This window comes from Lagopus muta, chromosome 4 (genome assembly GCF_023343835.1).
Source record: "Lagopus muta isolate bLagMut1 chromosome 4, bLagMut1 primary, whole genome shotgun sequence".
Classification (NCBI taxonomy): domain Eukaryota; kingdom Metazoa; phylum Chordata; class Aves; order Galliformes; family Phasianidae; genus Lagopus; species Lagopus muta.
In genome coordinates this window covers 53,620,358-53,640,014 of record NC_064436.1, presented here as the reverse complement: position 1 = coordinate 53,640,014, position 19,657 = coordinate 53,620,358, and the positions used below count along the sequence as shown (strand labels likewise).

At 39.8% G+C, this 19,657-nt stretch overlaps 2 protein-coding genes across 4 annotated transcripts in view; one reads left to right on the top strand and one right to left on the bottom strand.

Annotated features, from left to right (window-relative positions):
* The window catches only part of SLC34A2 (solute carrier family 34 member 2), a 53,047-nt gene extending 43,794 nt beyond the window's left edge, over nt 1-9,253 (top strand). For 2 of the 3 annotated variants that reach the window (XM_048942958.1, XM_048942959.1), the window contains 4 exons: nt 644-811; nt 2,173-2,289; nt 2,377-2,501; nt 3,232-6,744. In XM_048942958.1, the coding sequence (XP_048798915.1) occupies nt 644-811; nt 2,173-2,289; nt 2,377-2,501; nt 3,232-3,807 (986 nt within the window). In that variant the 3' untranslated portion in view covers nt 3,808-6,744. Of the gene's footprint in view, nt 1-643; nt 812-2,172; nt 2,290-2,376; nt 2,502-3,231; nt 6,745-9,154 lie in introns of those variants that run through there. The other variant, XR_007376675.1, reaches the window with a different exon arrangement.
* A 7,709-nt stretch (nt 9,254-16,962) lies between these two features.
* Nucleotides 16,963-19,657, bottom strand: part of SEL1L3 (SEL1L family member 3) — a 30,512-nt gene continuing 27,817 nt past the window's right edge. Inside the window, exons 22-24 of the mRNA XM_048941998.1 lie at nt 19,392-19,494; nt 19,227-19,299; nt 16,963-18,263 (exon numbers count right to left, since the gene is read on the bottom strand). Coding sequence (XP_048797955.1) covers nt 18,100-18,263; nt 19,227-19,299; nt 19,392-19,494 — 340 coding nt within the window. The 3' untranslated portion in view covers nt 16,963-18,099. The remainder of the gene's footprint in view (nt 18,264-19,226; nt 19,300-19,391; nt 19,495-19,657) is intronic.

Genomic DNA, 19,657 nt, shown 5'->3' with positions numbered 1-19,657 from the left:
TGTTAACAGACCACTGTAGAGGAGTATCGAGGCACTCACCTGCATGTGTACACAAGATACTTCTATCGCTGCAGTCAGAACAGCTTGTGCTCCGTTATTCAGCTGGAGTTACCAGCATCATCACTGTATCTGGCACTACATGGATCTCTTTCCATGCCCCCTAGTATTAGTAAATGAGGTCTTCAGTATCACGTCACCCTGGTTATTCAGGTGACTTGGTGCTACAGTTACAGTCACTTTGCTGTAGCAGGTGCTTGGATATCTCCATCCAGATGCACTGTTCAGGAATTTCAGCAGCAGTTCTCAGGCACACAGCCATCTCTTGCTGACCCATCACCCAACTAGGAGCACATCACGATTTCATACATTTTGTTGTACTCTCCCTCCATGCACAAAGCTGTACGTGGTCAGCCAGACTTTGCCTGTTCTGCAGATGTGCCTGCTATATATTTTATGAAAGTGTCACGTAAAAGCCCCTCTCAGACACAAATTTTGTGCAGCTAAGGAGATGGCAGTTTCAATTTTTGCCATGTGTGCTCTGGTCCCATTTTCTTAGGCTGTGCAAGAAAACCAGAGCTGGCCTTGGGATCAGAAACAAAAATGAGAGACTAGGCCGATTTGTTCTCCTTTTCTTTTTTTCCAGGCCGGCATCTCTTTACGGAATCAGACCTGCCTGATCTTGCCATCGGTCTCATACTTCTGGCTTTGTCCCTGCTTGTTCTTTGCTCCTGTCTGGTGATGATCGTTAAGCTGTTAAACTCTGTGCTTAAAGGACAAGTAGCAAGTGTTATCAAGAAGACAATCAACACTGGTAATTACCTGCTTCCCCTGAAGCTTGTTCTTAGTAACAGCAAGGACACTGGGTACATTTACTGACATCCTCTGTTCTGTTATTGCAGAATAGTTTCAAGAAAATAATATTAAACCAGAAATGTTGCCTCTAAATATTTCTTCAGCTCAGCATGAGATTTTCTTCCTTAAAAATTTTTATTAGTGAACAGTTTGCTATTTAACTGCAGATTAAAAGCAACAGAGACTAAAGTCCAGGCTCTCTTTCTGATGTGTAATCAATAGCTGTTAGAAATGTAATCTTCACATCCCCAAAAGATAGCACTGAAGTGCTGAGATCATGATTGCCTACTTGCACACAAGGTCTGCACGCTCCTTTTAAAGTAAGTCTGACAAATGAACGTAGAGATTATTTGATCTAATTTCCTTTACTTGACACGTTCCATTCTTCAACTTCCTCAGTAAGATAAGCAGCCCTGCATATTGATACTTTCTGTCTTTCCCTGTGTTATCGAGGTGATTTTCGCTTTTGCTTTCATTGTGTGCAAACTAGGGTGCTTGTTTTGTTTGGTTTTCCACTTGGCTGCCTTTTCTCCATTTTCCACCGAATGGAGACTTCAGAACCTGCACCAGTGAAAATCAGTCCTGGCGTGCACCTGATTGTATGAGAGGGCTCACAGCCATGGGGAAGAAAACAAAGTGGTCCCCATTCTGTCTTCTCCTGGGCAAAGATCACTGCCCAAATCAAAATAATTGGGTAGAAAGTGGCCAATTACTGTTCATTTGTGATTTGCTCAGAATCTCTCTGTGTCATCTCAGCTGAGGAAGTCCTGACCTCTTGGCTAAGTCATAAGTCTGCAGATTACAGGGGACCATTGTACTTAGTTTCTCTAATCAGTGTGATTAGCTTTTATTTGCAAGAGTAACAAATGAATGATTAGATGTTCAACTTGCAACCAGGTAGGAGCCTTATGATTTTAGTACGGTGGTCTTCAGAGCCTTTTGAAGATCCCATCTACATAGCGAATGCCTGGTTGCCAAAACCAGGAAACCCTAGACAGGTGGAAGGTGTTGAGTTGAGCTCAGTGGAAACATGTCTGGTACCTAATTGTATTACAGCATATATACTGCCCTGGGTCAGTACAAAGGTCTACCTAGGCTAACATCCATCTCACAGTGTGTCCAGTGGGGGAAAGCTGGAGAGAATACAAATAAGAGGGCAAATTAAAGTGGTAGAACTGACTCTGACCTCCAATCTTGTTTTAGACAACATGTAAACAGTATATATACATTCAGAATGCTTAGTAGGGTTTTCTCTGTTATATGATTTTGCATGGAATGTTTTGTTATTCTAAAGGCATTGTCCTCCCTCTATTTTTCTAGATTTCCCATTTCCTTTTACTTGGCTGGCTGGATACCTGGCTATGCTTGCAGGGGCTGGTATGACCTTCGTTGTTCAAAGTAGTTCTGTCTTCACATCTGCTATTACACCTCTTGTTGGTAAGTTGTCAGTATTTTATTCTTCATCCCCACATTTTAGCTTCTTTATTATTCTAAAACTGCTTAATGCCATTTCTTTTCTTCTAGGCATCGGTGTTATAAGCATTGAGCGTTCTTATCCCCTCACCCTAGGAGCTAACATTGGCACAACCACAACAGCTATACTTGCAGCTTTAGCAAGCCCAGGGAGTACATTAAAGTATTCATTACAGGTCAGTATAAACCAATGGTTCCTTGAATTTATTTAGAAGCTGCAACTTTTCTGAGTGAAAACCCAACAAAATATGTCCTGGATATTGAGCTTGATTCTATATGTGGTACTAATTTCAACTACTACAGCAAAAAGCTTCTGTTAAGCATTCCTAGCATATCAATATGTAGTAAAATCTTTCCTAAGTTTAGCTTGATCTGATTGAATTCATTCAGAAATCCAGCAGGATTGGCCACTTGACTGCAGAGCATTGAATCTCAACATCTTAGAATTCAGTGCCCAAATCTGACAACTCTCTTAGGTAACCCCCTTTGAAGGTTACTAATATCTGTAAGTTCCTTGCTCAGGATCCTGATGCTTGCTTTACCAGCTGTATTTGTGGTAGACTCAATTTATTTCATTACAGTGTTGCATTTTAAAACTTCTCCATCTGCAGGGAGATATCTTGTCTCCGTTGGGCTTCTCTTGTTTCAGATGCTTGTTTTCTTGTTTCAGATGCTGTGACCTATTTATCATCTTTGATCTTTAGTATGTGTGAGGTATTTCCAAGTCCTTTTTTCATGCTAGGGAAGGTCTAGCAGTAAAGTAGAAGCAAAGACAAGAAAAGATCAAAGTGAGGAGCAAGAGAAGGGAAACTATGAAGTCAGTACCACTGGAAGTTATTACTGTGTGGGTAGGACTATTTAATGTCATTTGAGGTAATAAACTTTTCAAATATTTTTTGCTTTTAGATTGCCTTGTGCCACTTCTTCTTCAATGTCTCTGGGATTATCCTGTTTTACCCGCTGCCTTTTACTCGGCTGCCAATCCGCATGAGCAAGAGCTTGGGAAACATAACAGCCAAGTACAGATGGTTTGCTATATTTTATCTTCTCATCTGCTTCTTTCTTTTGCCTTTGTTTGTATTTGGTCTGTCACTGGCGGGCTGGCCAGTCCTTTTGGGTGTTTGCCTTCCCCTGTTGGCTCTGTTTATTGGTGTGATTGTAGTTAATATTATGCAGACAAGGCGGCCGCATTCACTGCCTGAGAAGCTTCAAAACTGGGATTTCCTACCCGTCTGGATGCACTCCCTAGAGCCCTGGGACAATATGATTATGTCTTCACTCTCCTTTTGTGGGAAGCATTGCTGCAGATTCTCCAAGTGCTGCAAAGTCAATGCAGAACAGGAGGGTGCCAAAGATAATCAGCTAAAAACTATGGAGGTTTATGAAAACACCATTACAATGGCTGATGAAGAAAGAGGTGTAAGAAGGGCTCCAGCTGCAGCTTGTGTTGAAAAAACAGGCACAAACAACACAGCCTTATAGTAGCGGATCAACCCATAATAGCAGAGGTAAAGCATAGGACAGTCAGGCTCTTGAAAACTACCTTGAACAATGCACTGAGAACAGAGTGAATATTTTGTTAGGTTCCTGCAGCCAGTGATATATCACTCATCAAGGAATGGAGTCAAGCAAGCTTGACAGAGTCCCTAGAAAATCTACGATCAGTTGAAAAGCTAAAGACATTTGCTTACAGAGCATCTACTGTGTGGTACCTTCATCCAATGCTATCAGTTGCAACCAAAAGAAATCTTGATGTAGTCCTATGAAGAGAGGGATGAAAGGAGCGTGATTAATTAAAAACCAGTCAACCTAAAAATGTGCTTGTAGGACAACCTTTCTGGCCTATTGGCTTATTCAGTAGAAGTTACTTTATGATACCCTAAAGGTTCTGTAAATGAAAAAAGAAAAAAAAGTGAAAAAGAAAACAAATCCAAATGTTTTCATTGGCTTATGTTCAGTGGTCAAAATAGGAAACAATATTCCAAATATGGACAAAATCTGTTGTCTGTGTGGAGGAAAATGAAATTCTGGGACATGCCTCAGGAGCTCTGGGAGTCCTAGTCTGGCATAAGGGTATGCATAAGCCCATTTTGAGCTCTTTGTCTCTTTTAACACAAGAACAGGAGCTGCTGTCTTTTGCTGTCTCAAGCTAAAGGCCAAACATTAATTGCTGATCACTTTGCCTGCTGAAGTTAAACACTGGGTTTGAAGACACTGGGTGGCTATGAAAGAGCTTTGTGGACTCAGGGTGTGGTTGCATGGCTGTCTGTCTCTCTAGATGGTCCTCCCCCATCCTGCCCACTGAGTAATCCCATAAGCACTTGTCCTGGCACAATTAGAGGAAGGTGCAGGACGGAGGACAAGTGACTGGCACAGGCGTGTAGAGAGCTGCCCAACTCCAGGCTGACACCATGAGATCTGTCTGCAACTTGGGACTGAGCCACAACATGGCATTTAAATGTAGGAGTGGAGACTGGCTTTAGAGCTACAAACGAGGGAACCTGGAGAACAGACTATGGTTAGAGTGGGACACGCAGCAGCATTAACAGGTGAGAAATGAGCGTTCCTTCTGCATGGTCACTGCGTGCTCTGAACCACCCACCTTCGAAATAATGTGAATTTTATTGGCAATTGTATGTAGCAATCCAAATTCCAAATAAAATCCCTAGGTAGTGTAGTCAACAGCACACGTAGTCAATCCAGAGGTAGTATAGCACTTGGTGTAAAGCTGCTTGTGCTCAGGCCTTAAATTACTGATTGTTTAGTAAATGCTTACGAGACAGCACTGAATCATGGGCTGACAAAAGGTATCATTTCAACGTCAGAAAAAGAGCATTTCAAAGACACACTGAGTACTTCTGCTGGCCTTTAATAACTTAGATATGAGTGAGCATGGGATAGTACCTGAGGTCCAACCACTAATGGAAAAAAGATCATGTGGCAGAGTGTAGGCCAATCGGTATCATGTAAAGCCGATTTGCATGGTTGATTTGTAGATTAAATCTGTAATGGAAAAACTGAGAGGACCCTTAGTTTATCATAGCCACTCAGTGCTGCTATAACACATTTACTTCTGAATAGTTGGTAGTTTTCTGCAGAACTAGGATTAGTAGGCTGCATTTGTACATGTTTTAAAAGGGAAAATTTTTTCATTTGCTTTTTTAAGCTCGCATTGAAAATAGCAAATTGAGCTGCTTGAAACATGTTTGCAAATTGCATTCATGCTGAGATTCCAGCTGTTTCTGCAATAATGAGCCAGTGACAAAATGCTTAGCATCAGAGTACATTTTCAAAATAATTTAATTCTGGTATAGTTCTGCTCTTAATGGGTTTAATAACAGAGAACGGCGTTCTACCAAACTGTTCTGTTTCAAATTTACTTTTTCTCCATATAGTTCAAACAGAAATTTGTCAGCATTTCATTTTCAAGGTGGAATTATTCTTCATTTCATTTTCCCAGTTCTGGATTCTTTCACATTCTGCGTTTCTTTAAGTTCCATTTCCCATGCTCTGTTTTGATGGGGGGGGAAAAAAAAAAGAAAAGAAAATATGTGAAAAATGCAGAATTCTTTCAAAGGTATCTTGAATTTCCATTGACCATTCATTGAAACAGGAAACATTTCCATCTACTCTTTCTGATTTCTTACCATGCACCTTATTTTGCATCTTGAAGTAAAGCTGTCGAGAGCAGTGATAATAACTCTCAGCAAAACATCAGAGGAAAAGCAATTCTTACAGAAGAATCAGGGTAAAAATTATAGTCAGACATATCAGTACTTCATGTTCCTCATTAACTTTCCCCTAGGATGTATCGAGTTTGTGCCCTCCTCTCTCCTTGCTGGTGAACTTCAGGCCATATTGTGCCGTTGTTTTAGGCAGATTCCAAAACAGACTTCTGTTTAACACTTGACAGCACAACATGTCCTGGAAAACGTCCCTCCCACTCTTAACAAAAACTATTTACACTTTATTTATAATTATTTGAGTGTACAGAACTTTTCATAAGTTATACAGAAAAAGGCTTGTGATCGTGTTATATATACGTATTTGAAAACCACACGATGTTTAAAATGTAAAAAGGAACTACTGTATATTTGTAATATAACTTTTAAAATCGTTTGTAACTGTGCATACTGTGTATTACGGAGGCTGTTGGCTCCACCAATAGGTTACATAAAGATTGTTAGTAATGCAGAGACAGATTTCTTAAAATAAAGATGAGAAACACCTATGTATTTTCGTAATATGGCTTCGTGCACAAGGATGCAGAACTCCACTTTTCTAACAAAGATTTGAATTTTCTGCAACGAGGAATTTTGGAAATGCGAGATTTCTAAAATGCTTTTTTAAACTCTTACACGTTTTATCTTTTACTGTTTTGGGGACAGCATATGGCTTTATACTTTGTCATGAACACTCATCTTGTCTGTCCTCATGCATTGAATGTAAAAATAAAGAGAAATTTTAAAAAATGAAGATTTTCATATCTGTTTGTGGACATATCATGGAAGATGCAGAAAAATGAGGATGCAGACATAGACTGGTTTGAGGTGATATAGTGTAAAGGAGCTGGGGTTAGCTTCAGGCACTGCAGAAACCAAAGGCTGGATGTTGTGTTGAGGGACATGGTTTAGTGGGAGCTATTGAGAATAGGTGAACGGTTGGACTGGATGATCTTTTAGGTCTTTTCCAACCTTGGTGATTCTAAGATTCTAAGATTCTAAGAAACCCTTCAGAGAGCTCTGTAGCCATCACCAGAGATTTTCACATGAAGCAAAAAATGAAGAATTGCTCAGCTCAGTTGCACAGGTTGAGGTACTTTCCAGCAGCGCCCTGCAGATCATCCTCAGTGAAGGTAAGTGTGGGAGACCAACACCAAGGCTGTGTGACTGCTGGATACACCTGATGCAGTAGAGGCACTGGGCTCAAGTTCTCACTTCTACATGAAAGATGGCAAACACAGCATTTCTGAAATACCTTCCATGACCTGAGTGACATCTGGCTAATGGCAAAAAAAAAAGTAGACATCTTACTTTTTTTTTCATCACATGTGGTCTGTGGAGCTTAAAATGGAAGAGATGGAGAAGAATAAGAAGCTGTCTTTAAATACCTTAAAGATCATTTTAACAGGTTGTATTTCCTAAGTCCAGGCTCAGCACTAGCTGAGGAACCAGTCCCCAAAGCAACTGCCATTTTAATCACTATATGAAATGAAGATAACAGAAGTATTTCATATAGCACAAATAACTATGCAACACAGTGTAAACTGTCTTCTAATGTGCAAGCAGCAAGCACTGTAGGCCTGTGATTTAAGACTTACAGCTTCTTCTAGTCATGCAGAAATACTTCAGTTCTGTGTGCCATCACTCTCCATGACTCACTGTCCATCATGAATCAAAGCACATCCAGGAAACAGGCAGAGGTTGTGCCATCCATCTCACTGTTTCCAAACCGTCTGCAGAGCTGCCTAGGGCAAAGTTCAGCAACGCCTATCAGTATTTAACAGCAGATACATGTTGAAGCCTTTAAAATGTTCAAAATAATGCTTCAGCTAATTGCTGGGTTGATCCAGTTTCTGCAACTTGAATCTATCCTCTTCCTCTCTGTTTATGATTTAACCATTATGATGGTCACAGCTCCTTCTGGTATTCCCAGTCTTGTTAGCTCTCTGCTGAATCTTCATATTCACTTCCCCCTCTTCCAAACTGTTGATAACACCACACTTAACTGAGCTGCACTTGCCACCATGATAAATTCTTGTTGATCAGAAACATGGGTTGAATTCTTTAACATTTCTTTTTTCAGCTCGCCAAGTAGTGGTGAGAAGTCCACCAGGTGCCCCAGATGGCCTCTATGCTGCTGAGAAAGGCTGCTCTTATCACAGCAGAGTATTTGTTAGTGCAGTTTGGCACGGTGCCACTGGTGACAGCTTAAAATGAACAGAACCAAGCAAGAAACCACTATTTCAAAAAGGTGCATTGGTGAGGATATATTTGATATACAAACTAGGGAATGACAGGCCATTTCCATGGGCTGTGGTTCTGAGCAAGTACTTTATTTGCATTCAGGTAGCTTGTTTTCTAGCTAAAGGCCATTCCATGCCAAAGGCATGACACTGTAAGTGTAAACCCACTAATGATGCTTTTATGGCGAACATTCTACAGATTCTCTTAGTTACAGTTTTACTACAAAGGAAACGTTTCTATGAGAGAGCTGAATGTTGACATATTAGATATATACTGATTTCCATTGGGTTGTCCCCAGACAGATTTACTATTAACAACTGAGACCTAAGTACTTCAACAAGATGGAAGCAGAGCAAAGACTAACGTTCAAATGTCACAAAGATTCCATCTTAATCAGCACCTGATGAAATTAGCTAATTGCCATTTACACTTTTGGAGTGTATCAGTCTTTTTACACAGCTTAATGTCTAAGGACATCACCATGGCATAAACAATCAGGGTAATTACAGGAAAAGATGTTTTGCAACCAACAACACAGTTGATTGGGTTATTTACACAACGCAAAAAAAGCCATAAATTACAGGGCATGCAAACAACTTATGGACCAAATACTGCCCTTGGTTAGGCAACATATAACCATAATTGACATTAGGAAAATTCATGCACATGTAAACTAGGGAAGCATTAAGCCCTATTTTAGCTGACTAATGCAATAGCCCCAGGCACTGGATAACAACTGATCGACAGAGCCAGCTCCCACCAAGCATTCTCCTGCTGGAGCCTTTATGAAGTGCTTTTGGTATCTCTCTCTCCAGCTGAGCCACCTCAGGTGTCTGACAGATGTGCTCTCCCCTCCCTTCCAGCATGCCAATGGCTCTGAACCAAGGAAACCCCCAGGTGATGTTCACTCAGCTTGGGAAAAGCAGGAGCAGGGGATGATATTTCATTTCTTCCCATCTTTCTCCTCCATCACAAGCCTGGGATGCTTCTGGAGGGCAGATAAGGTGAGTTAACACCAGGGATGGGTGACAGGTTGGGCCAGGTGGTTCAGTAATTGCAACCCAGCAGGCAGAGATCACTTTGGATTCATCAGCAGCAGTTTCAACACCAGATCAAGGTGCAGGGAAAAGAATCCATTTTGCTTCTTTTGGAGTGAAACAACACTTGGTGAGCATAGTGAGGCACCATAAGTTTGGGCTCGGAGCTAGCAGTCCTTTTCTAGGCACCTCGTGGTCGTAGATGTTACGGAGCATCTGCAGTCCATACTTCCTAATCAGGCAGATCACCAGCCATGCATTCACAATTTCCAAAGAGACCTCAACAAAGTGGGCTCAAAGCATCCACTGAAGTCTTCAGGAGAGAAGACAACCAGTGGTGTTCATCAGGGCTTCATCTCAAGCACTGCTTGGGGAAGCAATAGAGGATGAGCTGGCAGCCAAGCCCTCCCTCCTAAGATATGTACACACAGAGGGCTGTGGTGTGGGTGTGAGTGCTGCATGTTTGTATGGTCACACTCATTTTGTTGGGGTCAGCCTGGGATGCAAAACACAGTGCTGTGGGGTTGAGCAGAAGCATGCTGGCTACCTTGGGTACCTATGAGGTTTGACTGATGAACCCTACTGACTTTAAAGGTTGTAATGTGTTTTCACACAGGAAGGAAGCATGTTCATATAGAAGAAAATATAAAGATAGGGAGTGATTTATGAAAATCACTTGAGGGAGCACCTGTATTTTACAACAACAGTATTTGCTTTGCAGGAAAGAATGTCTTCTCTGGAGACACCAATTAGGAAAAAAAAGGAAAAAGATCAAAGCAGGTTAAAGCTGAGAGTAGATTAATTTCACTTTGGCTCACTTTGATCCCAAAGAAGCATTAAATAGTTTTGTAGGATGTCTTGTTCCTCGCTAGAGCATGAACACTTAGTGCTTTCACATCAAATTTGGCATTATTGCAAAACTATAAGAAGATTACAGGGGAAACTGGACAGCAAAATTCCTTCAGAGTGCACAAAGCGTCTCAGACTGCAGGTAAAGATGAACATTATGGTCCTGGCAACTCTCCCAGGTGCAAATCCTGAAAGTGTTAAAACTTTTTCCCTGGACCAGATAGAATCATAGAATCACTCAGGTTGGAAAAGGCATTAAAGATCATCGAGTCCAACCATGACTGAACCATATTACACTAACAACTCTGCAGAATCACATCCGTGAGCAGAGGACATTGCTCAGAAATGGGCAGAGGATGGCCTCTGCAAGGTAGATTTCACAAATACTTGCTATAGGACGGGCATTACTTAGTCCTAGAGCTGTGAATGACAGCTGGGATAAGTGATGCTCTGTGAGATACGAGAAACAGTTGTTACTGGTTTTTAAATACTGACTTACATTTGATGAACACTAAGTTTTGCCTAAAATATACTGCTACAAGTGAACACCTCTCAAGATGGGCTGGGAAAAGGAGCTTTTCAACTTCAAGGGTGTGAGAAACCCTACTCTGGAGAGAGAAAGTATCTGAACTAGTTGTGCAGGTGCTCCTTGTGCACACCTGGTGGTGCTTTAAAAGGGAAAGATTGAAAACAGCTGAAAAGTGACTGAAAGAGAAGAGAAATGCCACTATGGGCAGCCAGTCTGTGGCTTAAGGAGGTGTATTGGAAAGTGTTTTGTACTCTTCTGAGGATTATCTTATGGTAAGTAAGGTTGGTTTTGGAGATACGTGGTCTGGGATTGCGGATGTGTAATGGGTTGATGAGATGTTTGATGATTTTCTGGTTTTGGGTTGTGTGTTTTTTTGTTTTTTTTTTTAGTTTTTTTTTTTTTAGTTTTTTTTTTTTTTTTTTTGAGTGAATTGTTATTTGAATTTATTTTACTAGAGCAAAAGGTTTCTGTTTAGAGTGGGTATGTTGTTGAACTGGAGGAGACTGAATGGGAGGTGGGAGTATTATATGTCTAGATATGTTAGTGGCATTCTGAAAAATGTATTTGGTGAGGATCCTGTTATTGATTTAAATTGCATGAATGTCAGACTTCTTCCTCCTTCCCTGGTCTTCAGTTAATTCCTGTGGAGGTGTGATACACTGCACATCCATGTCTACAATCCTGTCTCATAACTGTGTGTTGGATGTGATAGGTAAAGTTCTGTCCCTTGGATAGGGTGGAGAAAAAATAAGTAGGATAGTAGATATCTATGTGTTCTTGTTGCTTATTGCTCCTATAATGTCTGTAGGGATGGATGAGATTTTTGTGCTTTTGAACACAAAGGAGAAAGGTTATCTTTATTAGAAAGCTTTTGTTGGGGGAATAAGGAGACCTAAAATGTGGCTGACAATTACTGGTTACCATCACCATGCTACACGGACACCTTATGCAAAGAATGTTGTGGTAACTGAGGTGCTGAGAGTTTTATATAGGAACGGATAGGAAAACCTCTGGCATGTGAAGGCACAAGGAGATGCAAGCTGCATGCAGTGCCTGATTGGTTGTAAAACTGTAGAATGGAAAGGGTTGGAAAGGACTTAAAAACCATCCAGTTCCAAACACTGCTATGGACAAGGCAGCCACTCACCAGCTCAGGCTGCGTAGAGCCCGTCCAACCTGGCCTTGAATGCCTCCAGGGATGGGGCACCCACGTCTTCTCTGGGCAGCATCTGCCAGGTGTCTCAGCACCTTCTAAGTAACAAAGTTCTCCTAATGTTTAACCTAAATCTGCCCTCTAAATAATGGCAGACATTTCAAACGTATTCAAGGGCTTATAATTGCAGACATAAACAAAAATTAAGTGCCTAAATTAGGCAATTTAAACTGAGAATTTAATAGTTCTGAATTATTGCAATTGACTACCTGAGTGTTACCTCTTGTAAAAGTTAAAAATATTAATTTTTAATAAGTTCAGACGTTCAGATTCTGAATTGACCTTCTAGCTCCTGGCTACTTGTTCTTGATATGCTCTCCTCTTGTCAAGGACCTACAATATTTGACTGGGAAAAGTATTTGTGTTTAGTTAGATCTAACAGATTTTAATTCAGTCTCCTATTACATGACACAAGTGCATTTGTGTTTCTCTCTGCAATCAGGGGAACAGCTGCAGACCACTGTTTTACTTACATAGTAAGATATGAAGTCTTCCCACTATAATAACCTATTTATATCAGAAGCTGTTCTGAGTGTGTTGTTATATCTGGAAGTCAAATGTACAAGGGAAGCCCCAGCACATTATGTCTTTATTGGGATGACATGACTCGTGAGAAGGTAACCTTTGGTTTGCTTGTAGCAAGCAGCAGTCTTAGAGGATGCTGCCAGAATGATGCAACACCCTTAATCTGATGGAGATAAAGTAATTTAATGAAGTGCACTATCTATATTGAAAACAATTTTGTTTTAACTATGCCAGTAGACTTATGTAAGCATGCTGGGAGCGGTGGGGGCTGAGGAAAGAGAACTGGGGTAAGGGCAGTGGTAGATAAAATTCCCAGGTTACAAGCTCTTGATCACAGTCCAACTGTATCCTCATCCAAGTACAGACAGAAGTGTGTGCATGTTCAATCTCTGTGCCTCTTACCACCAAACATCAGAGATGGAGACAGTTTATTAACTGAAGTGGATCCAAGTATTACTATTGGCTGAACTTTGCCCAGTACAGTGGGCTGAAAAAGCATGGTAAACCTCATTTGATCATTGTTGCTGAGATAACCTGATGATAGCACCTGGGACAGTCCATGCAAGAAACTACCCTAATGAATCCTCTCTATGTTGCTTTGTCAAGACTGATGCCACGTGAACTTCTGTTGCTGTAAACAGGCAGAGTTATAAAATTACTGTAATGAGAGATTTTATTTTACGAACAAATCATTGCCAAGCTTTTAATGCATCACAAGAGAATCCAAGGATTCCTGGTGTAACAGTACTGGGCCACAAGGTACAAATATTCATGACACTGGGAAGGGTTTTGTTATTGATAAGCTGAGTCTGATTGATTTCTTTCATTTTTCCCACGTTAACTAAATTAGCATATAGGATGATAAAATATTCTTAGTGGTCTTTTCCCATTTCAATGAATCTGTGAAATCTTCAAGGCAGTTCTTAATGTATTGGGACTGTTAGAAGGCACAAAATGATCATCAGGTTGGTGAAATTGGGACTAACATTACAGTTGGTGCTGGAAGTGAAAGAGGTCCTACAGCCTGAACCAGAGGCCATCAGCCTCAGTTCATCTGCACAATTAATCTAAACAGGGCATAAAGTATGTACTTAGACACTGGTTCATGGTCATCTGTGCTATCTGGCTCTGTGCTTCCCAGCCTCACCTACAGCTTGAAAAGCAGTAACCCTGTCGACAATGTCAGGACAAAGCTGAGGGGGTTTTATGGACCAGGACTGTTGAACAGGCAGAATTTGAGGCATCCACATTCTGAAGATAAGTTGAACTATGGTCGTGCTGTATCACTTTCTTTCACAGCCAGGTAGTGAGTGGAGTGGAATCTGCACTTTATTATAGTGCATTCATACAAATTTAGCCAAAGATTGTGCAAGTTTAGAAGCAAATTAACAATGCTTGCTGTATAAATCTGCAATGCTAGGCCACGATGTAATGAATAGATGGAAAAAAGCCATTGAGGTTTCTCAGTTTCTGCTTTGCCAACTGCCATAAAATGGTGCATACTAAGCACTGCTGATGAAGTTGTGCTTTCTGCTGTCTGCCTGGTAAAACTGATATGAACAAATAGCACTGCTGATGACTAGGAGCTATCTAGAGGTTTGGTGAGTGATCAAAAAGGCAGAGGTTGGCCTGGACAAACAAGGGGTGAACCAGGAACCATACAATGGGATCTGGGAGAGAATCAAGGTCATTGGGTACATTAGAGAAGGAAAGATCATTGTTGAAGTTATAAAACAATTTACTGCAGCCAGCTTTCATCTTAAGTATTATTAAGGTGTCAGAAGGCAGGTATCTGATACGTTTACCAAGAGGCTCAAGTACCTTAAGTCAAGGGGCACAAAAGCATAGGTGCAATTTGTTTAGAATATCAGCGCTTCAGAGTATCTAATCTGCAGCAAGACTTTGCAAACACACAACGTCTAATGCTTACAGTAAAGTAAGCATAATCTGTGTGTACTGTACTTAAACTTTTTGTTCCCACTTTGGTTACTCATTACTCCTTTTTCTAGATATGATTCTCATGTGCATGAATCTGTATGTAACTACAAAGGGATGCCTTATATTTAGGCATGGACTTGGTATTTTTTCTTTTAACTGAAAATAAGTTGGGCCTTCTGGCATAGCAATTGGTTACAACACAGATTGCGCTTTTAAGGAAATGTTTCCAGCATTGTACATTTGTACACTGTCTGCTTTTTCTTCGTTTTCTTTCAAGTGTTTCTATTCAGGTGTTGTATTTCTCACCTACATCTTATGACGTGCATATATGCATATTTACGTACACGTATGTGTTAGTCCTGGTACTCTGTGCATGTATTGCAAGGATGTCTCCTACAGGAATTATAGTATTTCTATTTGAGCTACTAGGAAAGCACAATCTTTAAAAGCATATGGAAAAAGTTATCTGTGATTAGATTTGTTTTATGGCAGATTCTTGCCTGCATAATGTGTCCTCATTGACTGCAGGAATATGATATTTAATGCCAGATGACTGCTGACCCTTCACTTCGAAGTGCAGGACAAAGGTACAGAGCAGGTTCATTAAGTTTTGACAGAAATTACTCCCCACACGCATTTCTCCTTCCAATAAACATACAAATTGAATTAAAATGCAAAGATGTAGAAAGAGAATAAAAGGGAAAGAACAGCTGGAATTTTCAGAGACTGAGTCTAAGTGTAAGGAAGCTCAAGAATAATGAGGGGAGTCTAGACATAGAGCAATTTCCCTTGCTATCATCTCCGTAGGTTGCTCCGAAAATAATACCTCCTATCTATTTCCATGCAAGGAACAACAGATATAAAGAGCAAAATTATACTACTTGATAGAGTAAATCTTTGCTATAAAACACTATTTTTCAGCATAATCACACCATTAATTATACATCTTCACTAGTGATGAACAGGAGTCTGTGTGCTGCTCTTATAACTGTAACAGTGGAAGCAATCCACTTTCACAGCTGCTATGACTGCACTGTTACTAGGACAGTGTTGCCTATACAGTCCACCTTCTATAGACTTGAACAGAAGGAAGTCAGAAGGTGCCCAATCCTTGCCATATGGTGGGCATGGTAGGACAGGCCAGCCAAGATTGGCAATGTGCTCCACTGTCTTCAAACTGGTGTGTGGCCTAGAGCTACCGTGTTGCAAGCCAAACTTCTTCTCTGGCCTGACCCTGGAAGTTGAAGCCTTCAGCTTAGTCAGAATCAGGATGTAGCAGTCACAGTGGTTGGGTTCCCAGAAATCCAGAAGGATCACCACATTCTTATCTCAAGAGAGTGTGTGTCACTGTACCTACTGAGGGCTGCATTTTGAACATTTCTTCTGATGGGGAATTCACACATTCCCAGCACTCCTAGCGTGGACTGCTGTTTTGACTCTGGTTTCTAGTGGTGATCACATCTTGTCACCAGAATGATGTGAACCAGGAAACTGACCTTCAGCCTTGTGCTGGTTCCATCAGTCCTGACAAACTTGCATATTGTATTTTTTTTCTGCTCGTGTCAGCATTTATGGGATCAGCAGATGAGTGGATGTAGATGCTCTTCGTTTCCTGGTGTGATAGCTGTCTGGAACATAGCTTTTCTTTCATGTTGCTGTTGCTGAAATGTAACACCTCATTGCTTTGCTGTGCTCGCATCCAGTGCATCGTCTCCATAAATGTTCAGCAAGTGTTGAAGAAAGTCAATGGGTGCAACTTTTTCCACACAGAGGAATCCAATGACACACATTTTCTTCATATGTACTTCCATGACAGGCTCCAATTTGTAAGACTGCCCCTCTGCCATCTGTCACATGGCAACAACATGTAACGAGATACTGGCAGTAAGGTTCAACTTTTATTGCCACACCAGCAACATACACCTCTGATGTTGGGTGCCAGCATAATAAAATAAGAGGCATTACTTTTGGAACAGACCTCATAAAAGTTCTTATGTAAACACTTCACAATACCTAGCAGAAAGGAATATCAGACTATATATGCTATCAAAATCTGTTACATGACCTCCCTCTACAACCATAAAAACAACAACAATCTGTTCGCACTGTTCTTGTTCAAATAAGTAAAAAACCTAATAATAAGAGTATACTTCCTCATGATACATTTGGAGATAGGGAGGGGAAAAAACTTCAACATCTGAATTTTCTCCGTTCCTTATTGAGTAGAACTGCTGGCTCAATGCAGCAACTCGGAACATTGTTGAATTTTTATGTACATATTTTTTGCAGGAGAAACATACACTGATGTATGTGTGTATATATATTTCAATTTCTGAAGGGTTTTTTTTTCCTTTTAATTCATTCATAATGAAAACTCCTACTTCTTGAATGACGAAAACCTTCTCAAGTCCACTCTGTGAGAATGCTGTGTTCTTCAAAGAAAGTAATGGTTGACTGTCCCACTTCAATCTAGGAAAACAGACACCTAGATAATATTCTTGAACATCTGCAATAGTAAGATAATATTATAGGAGAATCTCACCTGACAGGTGCTTTCAAAAAAAATCCTCACATTAAGGCTGAATTAGAAAAATATTTTTATTTACAAGCGTAAATAACGTAGTGCAAGGAGAGTGGATTTAACCCTCAGTAATGCATAGATTGATGCAGATTGATGCAGTTTATAGTCTGTGATCTAAACACATTTGCAGAAGTGAATGTACATCTGCATTAGAAGTCAGACCTCTCCTACAGCCACTTACCCCACAGCTCTAAATCAGACAGAAGACACTTGCACCATATTCTTATTATCCATATTTTCCATCTAGTGTTTAATCAAAATGTCATTTAAAGAGGTATCTTTTAAGAGTTACTGTAGAATCTGAAATAAATCCTTTTGAGTGTTACCTGTGTAAACTCAAGAAAATGAATTGTTCACTCATTTCATGTCACCTGGTGCACTTGAATATTCTCTTATTTATCCATTAAGGACTCTACTTTCTCCAATCAATATCTCTTGGGTGGAGGAAATATTAACTGTTGTGTTCCTAGGAAATTGCTGACACTCATGAAACTTTGACATTTCAAGGGTTAGCCAGTAGTACTACTACATTATGACTGCATTGCAAATCCCCCCAGTGTTTATTTTTCAAAAGAGAATATTTTCTGCACCGAAGAATTGGGACGGAATATAAGGTGTCCAAAAAAAAAAAAACCACCCACAAGAAACTGTTACGAGTACCAAATTCCTGGCTGGTGTGGCACGGAACTTGAAAAGCAGTAGTGGCTGAGTTTCACTTGTTTATCATTTCCATGCTTCCAACTCAGAAAACTTCAGTAATTATACCAGTAAAGTGACCTTTACTGCATTTGAGCTTATCTAGTAAGTTATTAGATATGCGAGCAAAATATTTGCTTCATCAAAACCAAGGGGGAGTTTTTGCATCAGTTAGGTATTGACTTTGTCGTCTTCTAGTCCTTCAATAAAATACACAAAGATCATTTGTTGGGTATAGTAAGATAAGCTGTATTCCCTGTTTGGAGTGTTAAAGTTATTATAGGGGTGGTTTTCTACTAGAATAATTAGATCTGTGGATTTCCCTGTAATTTTGGATGTTGGGCCGTATTATTAATGTTACTAATAAGGTTGGTTGCCAGTACTTAGGTTGGTGGTGGTTCATATTCCGTATTCCTGTAGAGCCTTAAGAAGAATACACCTCAGCTGGTAACAAGAGGATTCAGAGGGTTTAACTCCTGCTGCGCTAAATCATTTGATAAAGTAGATTCATCTTGTTGCACTGGTCTTGTAGCATCCTCATTGCTGTTCCCTGAGGAAGGCTCAGCCAATGACGGTTGTGATCTTGTTCCAGGAGAATTACTGGCTTCAGGAAAAAAAGCAAAAGAAATGATTAAAAAGAAACTCCATTCCATGTAAGAAAATGTCAAATTAAAAACTCAGTCTTTAAATATTAAGTGGCTATAAAATTGCAATATAAATATGATACTACACAAAGGTTAGGAAATATAAAATAATGAAAAAAGAGTATCTGTAACTTTAACTATGCTGTTTGTACATATGCATTGCGACTCCCAAGTTAGATCAATTAAAGCTAGTAAGAAAGGACATGCAGATTACTGAGTTACTTCCATAATCAGCACATTATTTACAGTGATGTCCTAAATGCTGTCTAGTAATTAGAAAGTTCAAATAATCTTATATGTCTATCTCAGCATTAAATATATTTTAAAAACACTATTCCCTTTTGGTGTAGATTGGCAACTGGGAAGATATTTATATTGCAGAAATGTTTTTCTTTTCTAAAGTAAATACATTTAGTGGAAGAAAACTCTAGTTCTGGACAGGAAGAATCTGCAATTGCTAATTCAGTGTATTTACTGATTCTGTTACTGGTCTGAAGAGGAACTGACTAGTCTCAAGTTATTCCTCTGTACTAGTTCTCTGAACTGCACTTTTACTCCCACGCTCTGACTGGATGCAGCTGTACAGAACATGGGATGCAGTCTCACACACTGGAGAAACAATGTATGAACTCTCACAGTCATATAATTAGTGACTGCATAATCTCCTGCAGTTAGTGTTTTTATTAAGAATCAAAGGTTTTATCAAGGGAAATTCTCAAGAAACTAACAGGTTTAAACCAGTTATCTGTGTCTGACTTTATGTGATTCTTTCAACAATCAAACAATGACTTGCATATCAAAGAACTTGCTGTGCATAGCCTGTTCTACCATATCTAGAATTCCCACGGTTATTTTTAAAGTTCTTACTGAAACAAAAAGATCACTCCTATTATTTATTCAGTTTTATTATGAAAAATACTTACCAGATAGAGCCTGAAAATAGTGTACTGAAAATGCAACCAGAATTGATAGAAGAAAGGTTCCCATGAAATATATCTGTGACAGGAAGATTAAAAATGTTAGATCAATGCAAAGCAAAGATAGTGCTCCAAATGAACTGGTGCATGCACCAAAGGAACAATACATACCAAAGTAGATTGTAAAATATTGTTGCACAAAACTCTTGTGTAGAAATAAAGCAATGCTAATGAGCATGGGCTAATTGATTCTTGGTTACTATGGTTCCAGCACCTACAAGCAAAAGATTTAAAAAAAATTAGTCCTACTTCGTAATTTTGGGGCATCTGTAATCTGAGAATCTCCAGTGTGCTTGCAGCAGCCTATAACAACAATCAGATATGATCAGCAGTATTTCACATATGGTAAAGTAAAAATTCAAAGAAATCCCAGATTA